This window comes from Alnus glutinosa, chromosome 7, assembly GCF_958979055.1.
Source record: "Alnus glutinosa chromosome 7, dhAlnGlut1.1, whole genome shotgun sequence".
In the NCBI taxonomy this organism is placed as follows: domain Eukaryota; kingdom Viridiplantae; phylum Streptophyta; class Magnoliopsida; order Fagales; family Betulaceae; genus Alnus; species Alnus glutinosa.
The window spans coordinates 18,774,042-18,787,348 of record NC_084892.1 but is presented as its reverse complement, the minus strand read 5'-3'; the positions used below and the strand labels follow the sequence as shown (position 1 = coordinate 18,787,348).

The 13,307-nt window shown below is 37.2% G+C and overlaps 1 protein-coding gene across 1 annotated transcript; it reads left to right on the top strand.

Moving 5' to 3' along the window:
* The first annotated feature begins 10,860 nt into the window (after nt 1–10,860).
* Nucleotides 10,861–12,381, top strand: LOC133873292 (protein ALP1-like). Its single transcript, XM_062311013.1, has 3 exons — nt 10,861–11,430; nt 11,548–11,746; nt 11,873–12,381. The coding sequence occupies exons 1-3, from the start codon at nt 10,861–10,863 to the stop codon at nt 12,379–12,381; spliced, it is 1,278 nt and encodes a 425-aa protein (XP_062166997.1).
* Nucleotides 12,382–13,307: the final 926 nt, after the last annotated feature.

Genomic DNA, 13,307 nt, shown 5'->3' with positions numbered 1-13,307 from the left:
GATTAAATAATGAATCAATTATGTACATTAAATGTTGATTACATTTATGATAGTACATTAGAGGTAATGTTGCTAAGTTTTTGTTGAAATTTTAAAATACCAAAATAATCAGAAATAGGGTTTTCATGCAAAATGAAGCTTTTGAACCTAAAAAGACAGGTTTTTAGTTGAATGTTGGTTTAGGAATGATCATATGTTGAAAATGAATGGATTATTATGATAAAAATTGAGTAAAATGTGATTTTTTTTTTATTTTTTTTTTATTTTTTTTTAACATTAATGTTCAAAATTTTCACGTTGTTGTTTGATCACCAAGTGACCAGGATAGTTCTTGAGAGCTCCGGTCGAAGTTCGGTCGAAATCTGTTTGATCGAGCTAAGAGTAAAAGTTCCTAGACTTGGTCCAAGGCAACTTGACGATAGAGCAGTACGTTGCTAGATACATTGAGTTATCCCTCCCACTGATGAGGAGAAGAAGGTTGAGAAGTTTCAGGCGGATCTTCACCTAAGGATCAGGGAGCGAGTTGCATGCCTATAGATCAATGACTTATCTATACTAGTTGATGTTGTTGCTGCGAAGATAAGGAAGCAATAGATGCCCCAAGGATCCCAATAGGCAAAAAGGGCCACCTTTAGTGGTGGCTCGGGGCAAAAGATGAGGAGGAACCCCCCTTATTTCAGGGTGGCCAGAGGCCCCCTTGTGCTAGGTGTGGTAGGCCACACATTGGATAATGCAAAATGAAGGTGAGAACATGCTTTTGTTGTGGCCTGATGGGCCACTTTATTAGGGGTTGCCCTGTGGTAGCCATGAGAGGAATAAGGCCACTAAAGGGCGGCTATTAGCAAGGTCAGAGACAACCTGCTCAGGCACGGGTGTATGCACTCATCCCAGGGGAGGCTAATATTGAGGCTGAAAAAGCCGAAATGGTGACATGTTCCCTTCCATTTCTATGTAGCCATGCTTGTATATTGTTTGACTCAGGTGCTACCCACTTGTTCATATATGCCACATATGTAAAACTGTGTAGTGTAAACACTCAACCATTATGGAAAAAAAAAATTCAATAGACACACATGTAGGAAACACCACATTGTGCAAACAAGTGATAAAGGATTGTCCCGTCATCACTGAAGAGAGAATGCTTCCGACAAACCCAATCGTGTTCAAGATGCTACATTTAAATGGCATCCTTGTGTTGGTTTGACTATCGTAACAATACACAAGTCGATCGCCGATAGAATGAGGTGACATTCAAATCATCTGGTGGTGTGGAGTTCAAGCTCGGCAAAGCACAAGGTGTGAACTATTATGTCGCTCCTCTTAGCTGTTCTGGCGAGGAAGTGTATTAAGGGTGGCGGCCTAAAACTGTAATGTCCAAGAAAATATTTAATGAGTTTATTAGGATTAAATAAAAATAAGTCTATTTAGTGTGGTAAAATAAAACAAAGTGTTTTAGATTTATTATATGGACTTGTAAATGGTAGCCATGAAAAGAAAATATAAGTAATATTTTTGGTCCTAAGAAAATATTAAAAAAAAAAAAAAAAGAAGAAGAAAAGGAAAGGAAATAGAAAAGAAAAGTCAAAAAAAAAAAAAAAAAGGAAGAAAGATCAAAAAGTCAAAAAGTAAAAATAAATAAATAAAAAATAATAGGGGTAATTACTTTTTCCCCCATGAACTACCAGCCTGTGTCATTTTGCTCCCACGAACTACCACTTCGACCAAAAAAGAGCATCAAACTACCATCTTTACATACTTTGCCCCCTTCCGTCAGTCTAATTTATGCAAAGACTTAAATGCCCTAACTCAATTTCAAAAATTACCTAAATATCCTCATCTTAAAAAAAAAAAAATAAATAAATAAAACTGAAGGAAAAGGGGGTGGCTGCCTGAGGTGGTCGGGTGGCTCGCTGCCCACCCCGCCCTAAGGGGTGGCCGCACGGCCTCCCCAGAACCTGGGTTGGCCGCACGGCCACCCTAGGTATTTTCTAGGGTGGCCGCGCGGCCACCCCAGAGGCCGTGGGTGGCCCGCGAGCCACCCCTAAAGGTGGCTCCGGCCACCTCAGGGGTGGCGGTCCTTCAGGTTTTTTTTTTTTTTTTTTTTTTTTTTTTTTTTTAAATATATTAATTTTAATATTTTTTATTTATTACGGTAGAGGGCATTTTGGTCTTTAAATCGAACTTAACAGTAAAAAATTACATATTCCATCCAAGTTAACGGGATTCCCTGACGGAAGGGGGTAAAATATGTAAAGATGGTAGTTTGATACTCTTTTTTTGTCAAAGTGGTAGTTCGTGAGGATAAAATGACACAGGCTGGTAGTTCATGGGGGGAAAATGTAATCACCCCAAAATAATAATATAGGAGGAGAAAGGCCAAATGTCCTTTCCAAAGCAAAGGTCGTGCGCCTCTGCTATTAGAAGAAAAATAATAATAATAATAATAATAATGATGAAGGGTCATGCGGCCCTTCCTCACTTAAAAAAGAAGGAGTACCTCTTTTCCATCTGCCCGAGAGAAGAAAAATGGGGAGGGGGGAGATTTCTCATTTCCTCAACACAAAAATTGTGATCCGCGAAGATCCAACGGTCCAATTTTCGATCCGTCTTCGGAAACGTGATTTACGGGTAAGGATCTACGTTTTCACCAATCGTTTTGAGGTAAAACACTAAACGCACGATTTTCTAATTTTGGGTTAAAATCTTGGAATGTGAGTTTAATATAGTGTTTTCTTTAGGTAATGGGTTACTTAAAACTTACTTGAAGCTACCCAAACCATGGGTTTCGGTTTGGTGAAATTTTGGTGAGTTTTCATAAACCCTAACTTTTGGGTTATGTATTTTAATTGCGATTTCTTGTGCCTAACCCTGAATAAACCTTTTGTGTTAGTGTTATTAGTATTTAAATAACAATATTATGTTATGGGTTAGTAAAATAAATTATAGTTTAAGATTGAAACCCTAATTTGATGGGTTAAATTAATTTGGGAGTTTTTAAGTGATTAAAATCTAGATTGCTAAATTATGCTAATAAATTAGTAAATTATTGTAAAAAAATTAGTGAACGTAATTTTAGGGTTAATGTTATTTTAAATACGGTAGTATTTTATGCGACTAGGTTAATGAAAATAATTTATAGATTAGTTAATATAATTTGGGGTTAGTATATAATGTTATAGGTAAATATTTGAATGGTAATTTTAATATCTAACCCTTAGTAAATATTTTGGGTTAGTGTTAATTGAGTTTAGTTAGTGTCTAGGATTTATGGGTAAGCGTTCGGAACCCTAGAAATTTTAAGGGATGTCCATGGTTTAGCTCTTTGGTAATTTAAGAGCTAAAATATTAGTTTAGTGTTAGAAAAATATTTAGTAATTGCAATGTGTTATTTTTACAGTGGCACATTGCGAGGTATTGACTAGGGAGTTTAGTCAAGCTTGTTATCCGCAAAGTCAAGGTGAGTATTCTACTCACTGAGAGATCTTAAAAATTTAGATATATGAGTTGCTATGTTTAGTTTAATTTGATGTTAACTCTATGATGATGACTTGGTATATGTAATTATGAATTATATTGTGAAAAATAAAATATGTTGATGAATTGGCATTGAAGAATGCAAGAGATTTGTGTTGTGAATATGATATATGTTAATGAATTTATATTGACGATATGCATGAAAATATATGTGAATGAGTTTGTGAGATATTTGGATTGAGACTTGTAATGATAAATAGACGTTGATAAAATTGGTTGTATTTATGATTATGGAATAGTGGTTAAAAATATATGTGATTGAGTTGTGAGAATTGCGATGATAAGTTTATAATGATATGCTTGAAATGGCTCGGGGTTGAATAACATCAAGTTGGAATGATGATTTGTGTAGTATGAAATTATGTGTTAAATATGAGTTTGTTGTGGAATGTGTTATTTGTTGAAATAAAGATGTTTGTGAATACACATGTGATGATATGTATATAGTGTGGATGCTTTGTTATTATGAGAACCATGTAGTTGATAGATGGTTAGTCCAGTTTTGTAGTATCTGGCACAGTGGTAGGTCATAGGGTAGTAGTTCTTGGCTGAGATGAGTGGTAGGCCATAGGGTAGCAGCTCTTGGTTGAGATGTGTGGTAAGCCTAGCATTGAAGTGCTAGCACTTGTGAGATGTATGCCCTGTGGGTCGAAGCTTTACTGGCAGTGTTAACGGTAAACCTAGCATTGAAATGCTAGCACTAGTGAGATATGTAGTAAGCCTAGCATTGAAGTGCTAGCTCACGTGAGATGTGTGCCTTACGGGTCGTAACTTTACGGGCAGTGTTGATGGTAAGTCTAGCATTGAAGTACTAGCACTTGTGAGATATGTGGTAAGCCTAGCATTGAAATGCTAGCACACATGAGATGTGTGCCCTGCGGGTCGTAACTTTACGGGCGGTGTTGACGGTAAGCCTAGCATTGAAGTGCTAGCACTAGTAAGATGTGTAGAATATTGTTTATGGTATCGTGGAATATTGTTAGTGGAAACCGTGATAATATAATGTGTGGTGAACAACGTGACTTGTACTTGATAATGTGTTGTTATGTGAACTTAATAATTTGTGAATAACGCTGTTGAACCCTACATGAATTTATGTTTGTGTATGTTGTATACTTAGTGAGTCTTATACTACTGAGGTGGTGAACTCATACCTTCACCTGTACGGATGTGGTTAACCCCACAACCGTATAGACTCTGATGTTTTGACTACAGGTTCAATGGATCTAATGAAAGACGTTGTAGCATAGTACTTGAGATGTTATGACTGAAGCCCGACGCGACAGTTATAATGGTTGGACCATGGGTTGTCCGCCTTTTAGTAGATTTTGTTTATAGCTCGTGTCGCATATGACAATTGTATTTATGAGCTAGACTTTTAGTACGTATTTAATAGCTATATAGAAGTCTTAAACAGATAGACATATTAATGGCTCTTTTGGTGTAATTAACTGTTGTCTATAGATGTACCTTCCGCTATGTTGATAATGTTATTATGAGTTATCCACTGTGTAGATGTAATTCTGATTATTAAGTACATGTTATGGAATGTGTACCGTATGTTGGCTGAGCGACATATAGTCATGCCACTGTGATGACTCATTTTACGTTTTTTTTTTTTAAAAAAATCAGGTCGTCACAAAAACACCCTGAAAAATAAAATTCTTTTAAAAAATACATGTGATTTCAAAACAAATTGTAAAATCTGGCAATGATCTTGCTATTTTTTTTTTTTTTTAAAGGATAGATCCCCCATCCTAGTGCGAGAGGAACTCAGTTTTCAACATCTAAAACCCTAGAAACTCGACACATACCCCCTTTAAAACCCTAAAAACCCTAGAGAAACCTATTTGCACGACCTTCTAGCCTCTAAGAGTGTTAGAGTGAAGAGGAGAAGAGAGAAGAGCCCAAAACCAAAGAATCCTATCAGTTCCAAAGGAAGAAACAATTCATTTGCAACCATTTTTTTAAGGTAAAACCTATGAACCCTTCACACTCATTGATTCTTTTTCTATGACTTTTTTTGTACATAATTTTAATTGTGTAACACATATCTCGAGATTAGATGGGCTGTTTTCAAAAGAAAAAAAAATATTATTTTATGTGAATATTTCAAAAGAACGTTGTTGTTTTATGTGTCAAATTATACGATGATCTCAAAGCAAAGGTTATGATTTTATATGAATGTGTTTATGATTTTACGAGATGATCATTTAGGCTCACAACATGAGCTCGGTTCCGAGGTACTTTGCTTACTAAATTGTGAATTTACGCAAATGTTTTTCTTTCACATGTGGAACATTTATTTGTTTCATAGCTTTAGCAGGTACTAGAGTGAGTTGGTGATTAGAAGTCTCCCATCAAGTTTTATGATAAGAGGGAAGGTCTTGTTGAGGTGATGCTTGAGTTTTCTTTTATCTATGGTTCCAATTAGTTGATTTGGGGAATTCTACTACTAGCTCTCTAATGGTGTGTTTGGTTCGAATATTTTGGTGTATTCAAACCGGGTTTTTATTCAAAAACCCGACACCCGCATCCATGTTGAATAATACCCGAATGCTTTATTGAAATCGATTTGTATTTCGAGGTATCAGATGATCAGAGGCGTGAATATTTTGGTGTGAAAGCATTTATTGCTACAATCCAATCCAGCTGCATTTGTTTAATGTTGTGGGACCCGCGTCTTCAGACTCATAATACAGAAGACAATTGGGTGTATTTCACTTTAACATTCAGCATTAATGTGAGCTTGTAAGGACCATTGACTAAATCATGAAGTCACTAGAATAAATCTTGTCCGTCAGATGCATTTGTACATATCCAAGTGCAGCCAACCACTCCCGCATTGTAATGTAATTCGACCTTGTTTCTGTTTTTTTTTGTTTAAACAAAATATCAAGGTTTCGTCTTGTTACGAGATATGCTCAGACGCAGTCAGACGCAGTCAGTGCATTGGAATTCGGCTGGGTGTAAAACGTTTACACCGTTTTCCAGAATTTATGTGATAACAGCCGTTAGATTATAAGACCAGTAGAGTTCTTATTTTTTTGACCTTCCATTCGGTTCTATAAGGTGCGAGTGACCACACCCAATAACTGCCCGTTATGAGAGGCGTGTCTTTGCCTTTTTATCTGACCGATGCACTATAATGGGGGCAGTTGGGGTTTATTTTCGAATAATGCATTTGCTTAGATGGTTTTAATTAATATCAACCGTTAATTAATATCACACGATGAAAGGGTCTTCTCATCCAACGGTTAAAAAAAGGACAATAACAATTTTAAGACCGATTCTATCATAAACTGCTTGCACCGGATTATATGACATGTACCTTGCATGGTCAACGCGTGTCTCTCAATATTATCTGTAATTTTTTTATCTTCAATTTCTGTTCAACGGCCATGTGCCTTATGTGTTCCCCAAAACCTCACATTTCTCTCATTTTCTCTCATTTTCTTCCTCTGCCGAACAAGAAACCCGTGAGACCATCGTGTTACTATTGCCTGAAAAGAAGCGTGTCAGGGAGCTTTTCAGGCTTCCATCACCTCCTTCCGCCCGTTGTAGCAACATTCGCTGGATTGGGGTCTTTCACCCATCAGAGAGGTAGGTGATTTTTGTGTTATTTGCTTTTAATCTATTTATTAGACTTGAACCTAAAATTTTTGGGCTTCGTGTTGTGAGTGTTGGCCTCGCACAGTGGACGGAAACTGGCTATAAGTTTGTGCATTGGAAGGTAGAACCTCAATGTCTTCAGAGAAGCCTTCTTCTTCGGATGAGTATTCTTCCTCAACAGCTTCCAACACCCAACGATACTCAGCTCCTCCAGTGAAGACAGTCCACGTGGTCGGTCCAAGAACACGGTCTTGGAGGGTTAGTTTCAATTTCATACTTTGTTGTTGTTGATTATTGTTTCATTTTTTATTTGTAATTTGCACAAGAACTTTGTATTTCATGGACTGTTAAAGGGATTTATTATGATTTTATTATTTTTTGTATATTCTGTTGTTATTGTTACAATGTTGTTCCTGTTTGTTGGTTTGGATTTTTTAGATCATTTATACAAGTCGAGTTCCTGCATAATTTGGTAGATCTGTGTTTTTTTGGTTTTTTTCTTTTACGTAAAATTATTTTTTCCAATAATGGTCTGGCATTAAAACTGATCTGTTATTTTTGTAATGGACATCCTGTTTGTTATCCAAAAAATATCTCATACCAGTAGTATTCCAGCTTGATTTTTTGTTCACCAAATCATTTCCGTGGAGGTGATTTTTGCTTAAGTGTGTACAGTCACATCCCTCCGCGTCTGTTTACATAATAATTTTCAAACTGTTTTTTTTTTTTTTTTTTTTCCGATCCTTCACGTCATAATGTTGACTAGTTTTTTTGAATGAATTTTTTTTAAACAAAGGTGCATGTTTTTTTGTTAGGACTTACGGCCAAAGGGGTAAACTGTCCCCTTTTTTTTTTTTTTTTTTTTTTTTTTTTTTTTTTTAACTTAAAACAAAGGTTTATCAAAAGCTGTGTAGACAGGTAGAAAACAGAAAAATCCAAAAAATTAAAGCAAATTAATCAGAACTTTATCAAGAACACTTTTTTAGTACACAACACTCTAACCTTTGAAAATAAAATCACAAAACACTTTGATATATTTTTTTATTATTTTTACTTAATCAAATCGCATACAATACATCTAACAACTTAAAACAAGTTCAACTCGGTTTTATTTACTTAAAACAAATTTGATCAAACCATTACTAGGAACTAATTACTTACAAAACGCTACAAAAAAGAAAGCATTAGATGATCCATTGATCAATATAGAAAAGTAACTTTGTTTTTATTGTCCACAACAATAGATGTTGTTCATATACTTCCTCTTTGTATTTTCTTTTTTTTTTTGTTTTTTTCTTTGTTGGCAATACACACAAAAAATAGGAAAAAGAAAAGTTCAAAAACGTAATTATATGCACAATAATACATAACCACAAATTAACCAAAACACTATCAAAATCAAATTTCTAAACAAGACTCATATTTGTAACAAATTTTTTATAACAAAATTTATATTTAAGACTCTGTTAACTTTATAACAAAATTGGCACAAATTAAAAAAAAAAAACTAACCACGAACAAATGAAAACATTATATGAGAAGCATTTTTATGTAAGAGACACTCATATTTTTAAAATATATATAATTTAAAAATATTGTTTTTGACACACTTGTAATTTTGAAACAAAACTGGCACAAATTGTTTCAACTAACTACAAACTAATCAATCAAAACATTACTAAAAAATGTTTTATTTTTTTATAACTTTGTGGTAGATTTAACATGCTCATAGCACAAATTGAATGTTGTCTTAAATTCATGCTATATTTTGTACAGCCATATTCGACGAGAAGCAAGAAGCAGTGTTTTCTTCATGCGTTAAAAACATCTCATATTCGAAAGGTATACCTCACAACCTGTTTCTTAATGTATGCTGTACAAATAATGCATGTTTATAACTTTTTTACTATAGGCATATATTGGAATCTTAGACTGTAATTAATTTAATTTTAAATTAGGTTGCATTACAAATTACTTGCTACTTCCACTGTTTAAATTTAATCCTACAGTCGAATTTTGTTAAAATATTTGACTAGCAGTCCTAATAAACCAAAAAATGCACAAGTACAAAATGTAATAAGGAAAATTACAATGTAGCCTCCCAAACTTTAGAATTTCTAATTAGTGACACCTAAACGGAAAAGTACACTAATCCCCCTCAAATTTCAATTCTATAGTCAATGTCCCTCGTAAATACCAATTGTGTCTATAAAAAAAATATATTTTCATACAATGCATCGCTGTCATTAGAGGGGATATGGATTTGCGTTGGTAGTGTGAGGGGTTATGTACAAATATGTCAACTTCATGTGCTTTTGGTTGGGTATTTTTCCTTACGTCATAACTATAGCAAATTAATGGCCCTACTTTTTCCACTCCATACTAGAGAAAACAAGGTGACATGCCAAAAGGAAAGGGAATTGAGTGGACTCATGAGGAAGCTGACATGTTGCTCGAACTTCTTCTAGAATGTGTGCATAACGGTACCATTGTCAGAGGGACCGTGACCAAAAATACATGGGTGGATCTGACTGTTAAAATGAATGCGAGGGCCACTAGGGTTTTTACTCCTAGCCAGCTATCGACGAAGTACAACAAGTTTCGTAAAGACCACACAGACTTCTCAGGCCTGTTAAATCATGAAACTGGTTTTAGCTGGGACCCTATATTAAACACCATCAGTGGGACCCCGACGCAGTGGGAGCGTGCCAAGATGGTATGCTCTATCCCAAATGACCTCAGTTTGATCAATCTTTTATAGAAATCATGGAAAACATCTAAATGTAAACTGAGTGCCTTTTCCGGGTTTTCGTAGGTCGATGATAGAATCACACGCTTCAAGTCAAAGGGGTGCCGTAACTATGAGCAGCTGGGGATCCTTTTCGATCGGTCAACTGCAACGGGCATTCTTCGCCGATCCTCCGCACATTCCCCGCCTAACGCCGAGGAGGAAGAACATCTCATGCACCGTATGCAGACGGAGGGTATGCACGTGCATAGTGGTGGGGCTGGTCGTACGGGTCGAGCAAAAGGTTATCCGTCACAGGCATTTGTTGACCTCGACAGTCCTCATGATGATGAGGCCGGTGGACCTTCATCTGGTGGAGGCAGGCGCAGGGGGAAAGAGCCGATGGTGGAGGATACACCATTTAACCTGGCGCGGGATATTGGACTGGGTGTTAATATGGGATCTACACAAAAAGGATCCTCGGGCAAAAAGGGATCCAAGCAAACAAAAAGCCAGGTGGTGGCTTCGAAGAAAGCTTTGTACGACGAGTTAAGGGAGATGGCGAAGGCAAGGAAAGACATCTTGCTTCGGCGGAGTCAGTCGGATATGAGTTCCACACAACAGCACAGCACTGCCAGATCCGCACTCCCGATGGATCGAGCTCTTGACTTCCTAGACGAGTTGCAGCATGAGGTCAGTGACGAAGTGTACGTAGCTGCAACAGTTGCCCTGATGGATGAACAACTTCAAACCGCGTGGATCCGCATGACAAGAGCACGCAGATTGATCTGGCTAACAAAGCAGAAGCCCCTTGATGACTGACAGGCAGGATAAGATTGCAAATAGCTACTTGTATTTGTACTTAACTTTGAGGGTAATTTATGTTTGTTTTGTATTTTAGGTATTATGTATGAGACAATGATTGGTGATATGTGTTTACTGTGTGCATATGTGACAATAATTGAATTGAATCTGTGTTTGCTGGTATGTTGTACACATTATTTGAAGCTGTATTAAACTCAAATGTGTCTGTTGGTAGGATGGATGGATCTAACATCCCTTTCGACGCCATGGATGAGGATAGTGAACAGGAATTTGATGACGAAATAAATTTGATATTGGCTGTGCTAGACATATCAGATGACGATGACGATGGAAACTGCAAAATGCCGGCACGCAATTTGCCATTACGAGGGGCCATGTATATAAGGTGCATGCTGAACGGTAACCCAACGCCGTTTAAGGAAATGTTCCGTATGGAGCAACCCCAGTTTATAACGTTGTGTACTGAGTTGAGGGAGCGCCAACTCATGAGGAGTACAAGGAACGTTGAGGTTGAGGAAAGTGTGGCTATATTTCTTGTGGTTATCGGCCACAACCAGGGGCAGCGGGTCGCGTCAGATCGCTTTCAACATTCCACTGAGACAATAAACCGCCATATCAAGACGGTGCTTGGTGCAGTGGGTCATCTAGTGAGGATTTACATTAGAGTTCGTCACAGGACTGGGGTGGCCCCACATGTAAGCGGTGATCCCAAATATTATCCTTGGTTCAAGGTGAGTTCATGTCCTTCTGTAACACAACAATGTTATATTAATGTCACCTTTCAAATACTATATAGAATGCCCCGGTTTTATGATTTATTATTTTTGTTATTTCTTATATTTTGATAGGATTGTATTGGTGCGATCGATGGCACACACATAAAGGCGGAAGTCCCAGTCGAGCACCAATGCCTCTTTCGTGGCCGAAAAAATGATTGCACACACAACGTGATGGCAATATGCGATTTCGCTATGTTATTCACGTTCGTGTACGTTGGTTGGGAGGGAACAGCTAACGATGGTCGCGTATTTAAGGATGCTGTTACAGGTGACAACGGTTTTGAGTGGCCCACAGATAGTGTGTGCCTTGTAGTCAAAATGCCTTTAAGTATACATCAGACATTTTCCTTCTGTCTGTTTCTATATTGACATTTTTATTACATTATTTATGAAGGGCACTATTACGTGGCCGATTCAGCGTATCCATGTACGCGGGGTTTTTTGCCTCCATATAAAGGGGAAAGGTACCATCTCAACACTTATCGCAATAGGCCGTTGCCACGTGGGTACAAGGAACTATTTAACTTTAGGCACTCATCGTTGCGAATGATCATCGAGAACTGCTTCGCCAGATTGAAGAGGAGATGGCGTATATTAAATGGCATCCCTGGGTACTTATTGGTTCGTCAACCTAGCATTATATTGGCATGTTGCACGCTACACAATTTCGTCGGGGTACACAATCCGAATGATCAAATCTTCAGCGGCAATGATGCAGCAGAACCAGAAATGGACGTCGATCAGGCAGACATGAGTGAGCACCCAGATGATTATGGCAACAACGATGAGGCAGGCCCATCAAATTCAGGACATTATGACTTCTCCCAAGCAGCTTCCGTTGAAATGGCCCAATTTAGAGAAGGCATTGCACAAGCAATGTGGGATACCCGTCATGGACACTAGAATGCGGGAAATTTAAAAATTTGCAATTATATTGTACAAGTATTGAATTTTTGTTTTGGATATGCATTACGTATGGTTGTGGTTTTACACATGTGTTTGGTTAATTTCGAGTAAAATATATACGATTTTGTACCCGTATTAATTTTGTTTTACAAGTTTTTTTTTTTTTTTCTTAACGCATTACCAAGTAGACATGGACGTCGAGGTGAACTGTACATGTGGTGCTGGACCCATGAGACTCCTCGTTTCAAGAACAGAAAGGAACTACATGCGGCGTTTCTACAAGTGTCCCCTACGAAAGGTATGAACTCGTAAAAAAACGCTGGCCTCAAATTGAACCAACATTTACATGTTAATGATTTTTATGTTTAAGTGTATGTCGCAGTGGTAGTCTCATCCTGTTTTAATGTATTATTGTAGAATCATCCCGGGGGTTTCTACTGGGAAGATGAGTTGATGCAAAATTTTGCTGAACCGGTACATGAGGACCCCGCTGTGCACATACATGCGCAGGGCAACGCATCGGGCATGCCGTGGCTTGTTGGGGGCATTATGCGATGTTGTGGTATTACATGGATTTGCGTCCTTTGTTTGTTAGGGTTATTGTTTTTGTTGGTTCTCATCTTCGCCTGAAGGGGTTTGGTTTGTAATGCGGGTGGTTTATCATATCATATATTTTGCTTTTACTGGTATCAATTTATTGTATAATATATGTCGGATATTCCTAGAGATCGCTACTTGAACCTTTTTTATTTTCAGTACCGCTCATGAACGGTAATGGAGCTATGCATTTGACTGAATGCCAACCTTTCTTCATAATGTACCTATTTATTTCTTTTTCCTTTCCATAGAGTTTTTGTTTGCTTTTAGTTTCTTTATTTTATGTTAGATATATCTTGCTCAAATTAATTTGTGGTAAATGAATA

Bases quoted from the DNA above. Each gene is read 5' to 3' on its own strand.
- LOC133873292 (XM_062311013.1), top strand. From the start codon at position 10,861: ATGTTGTACACATTATTTGAAGCTGTATTAAACTCAAATGTGTCTGTT. The intron at 11,431-11,547 runs GTGAGTTCATGT...ATATTTTGATAG, and splicing joins AATATTATCCTTGGTTCAAG to GATTGTATTGGTGCGATCGA. The intron at 11,747-11,872 runs GTGACAACGGTT...TTATTTATGAAG, and splicing joins ATTTAAGGATGCTGTTACAG to GGCACTATTACGTGGCCGAT.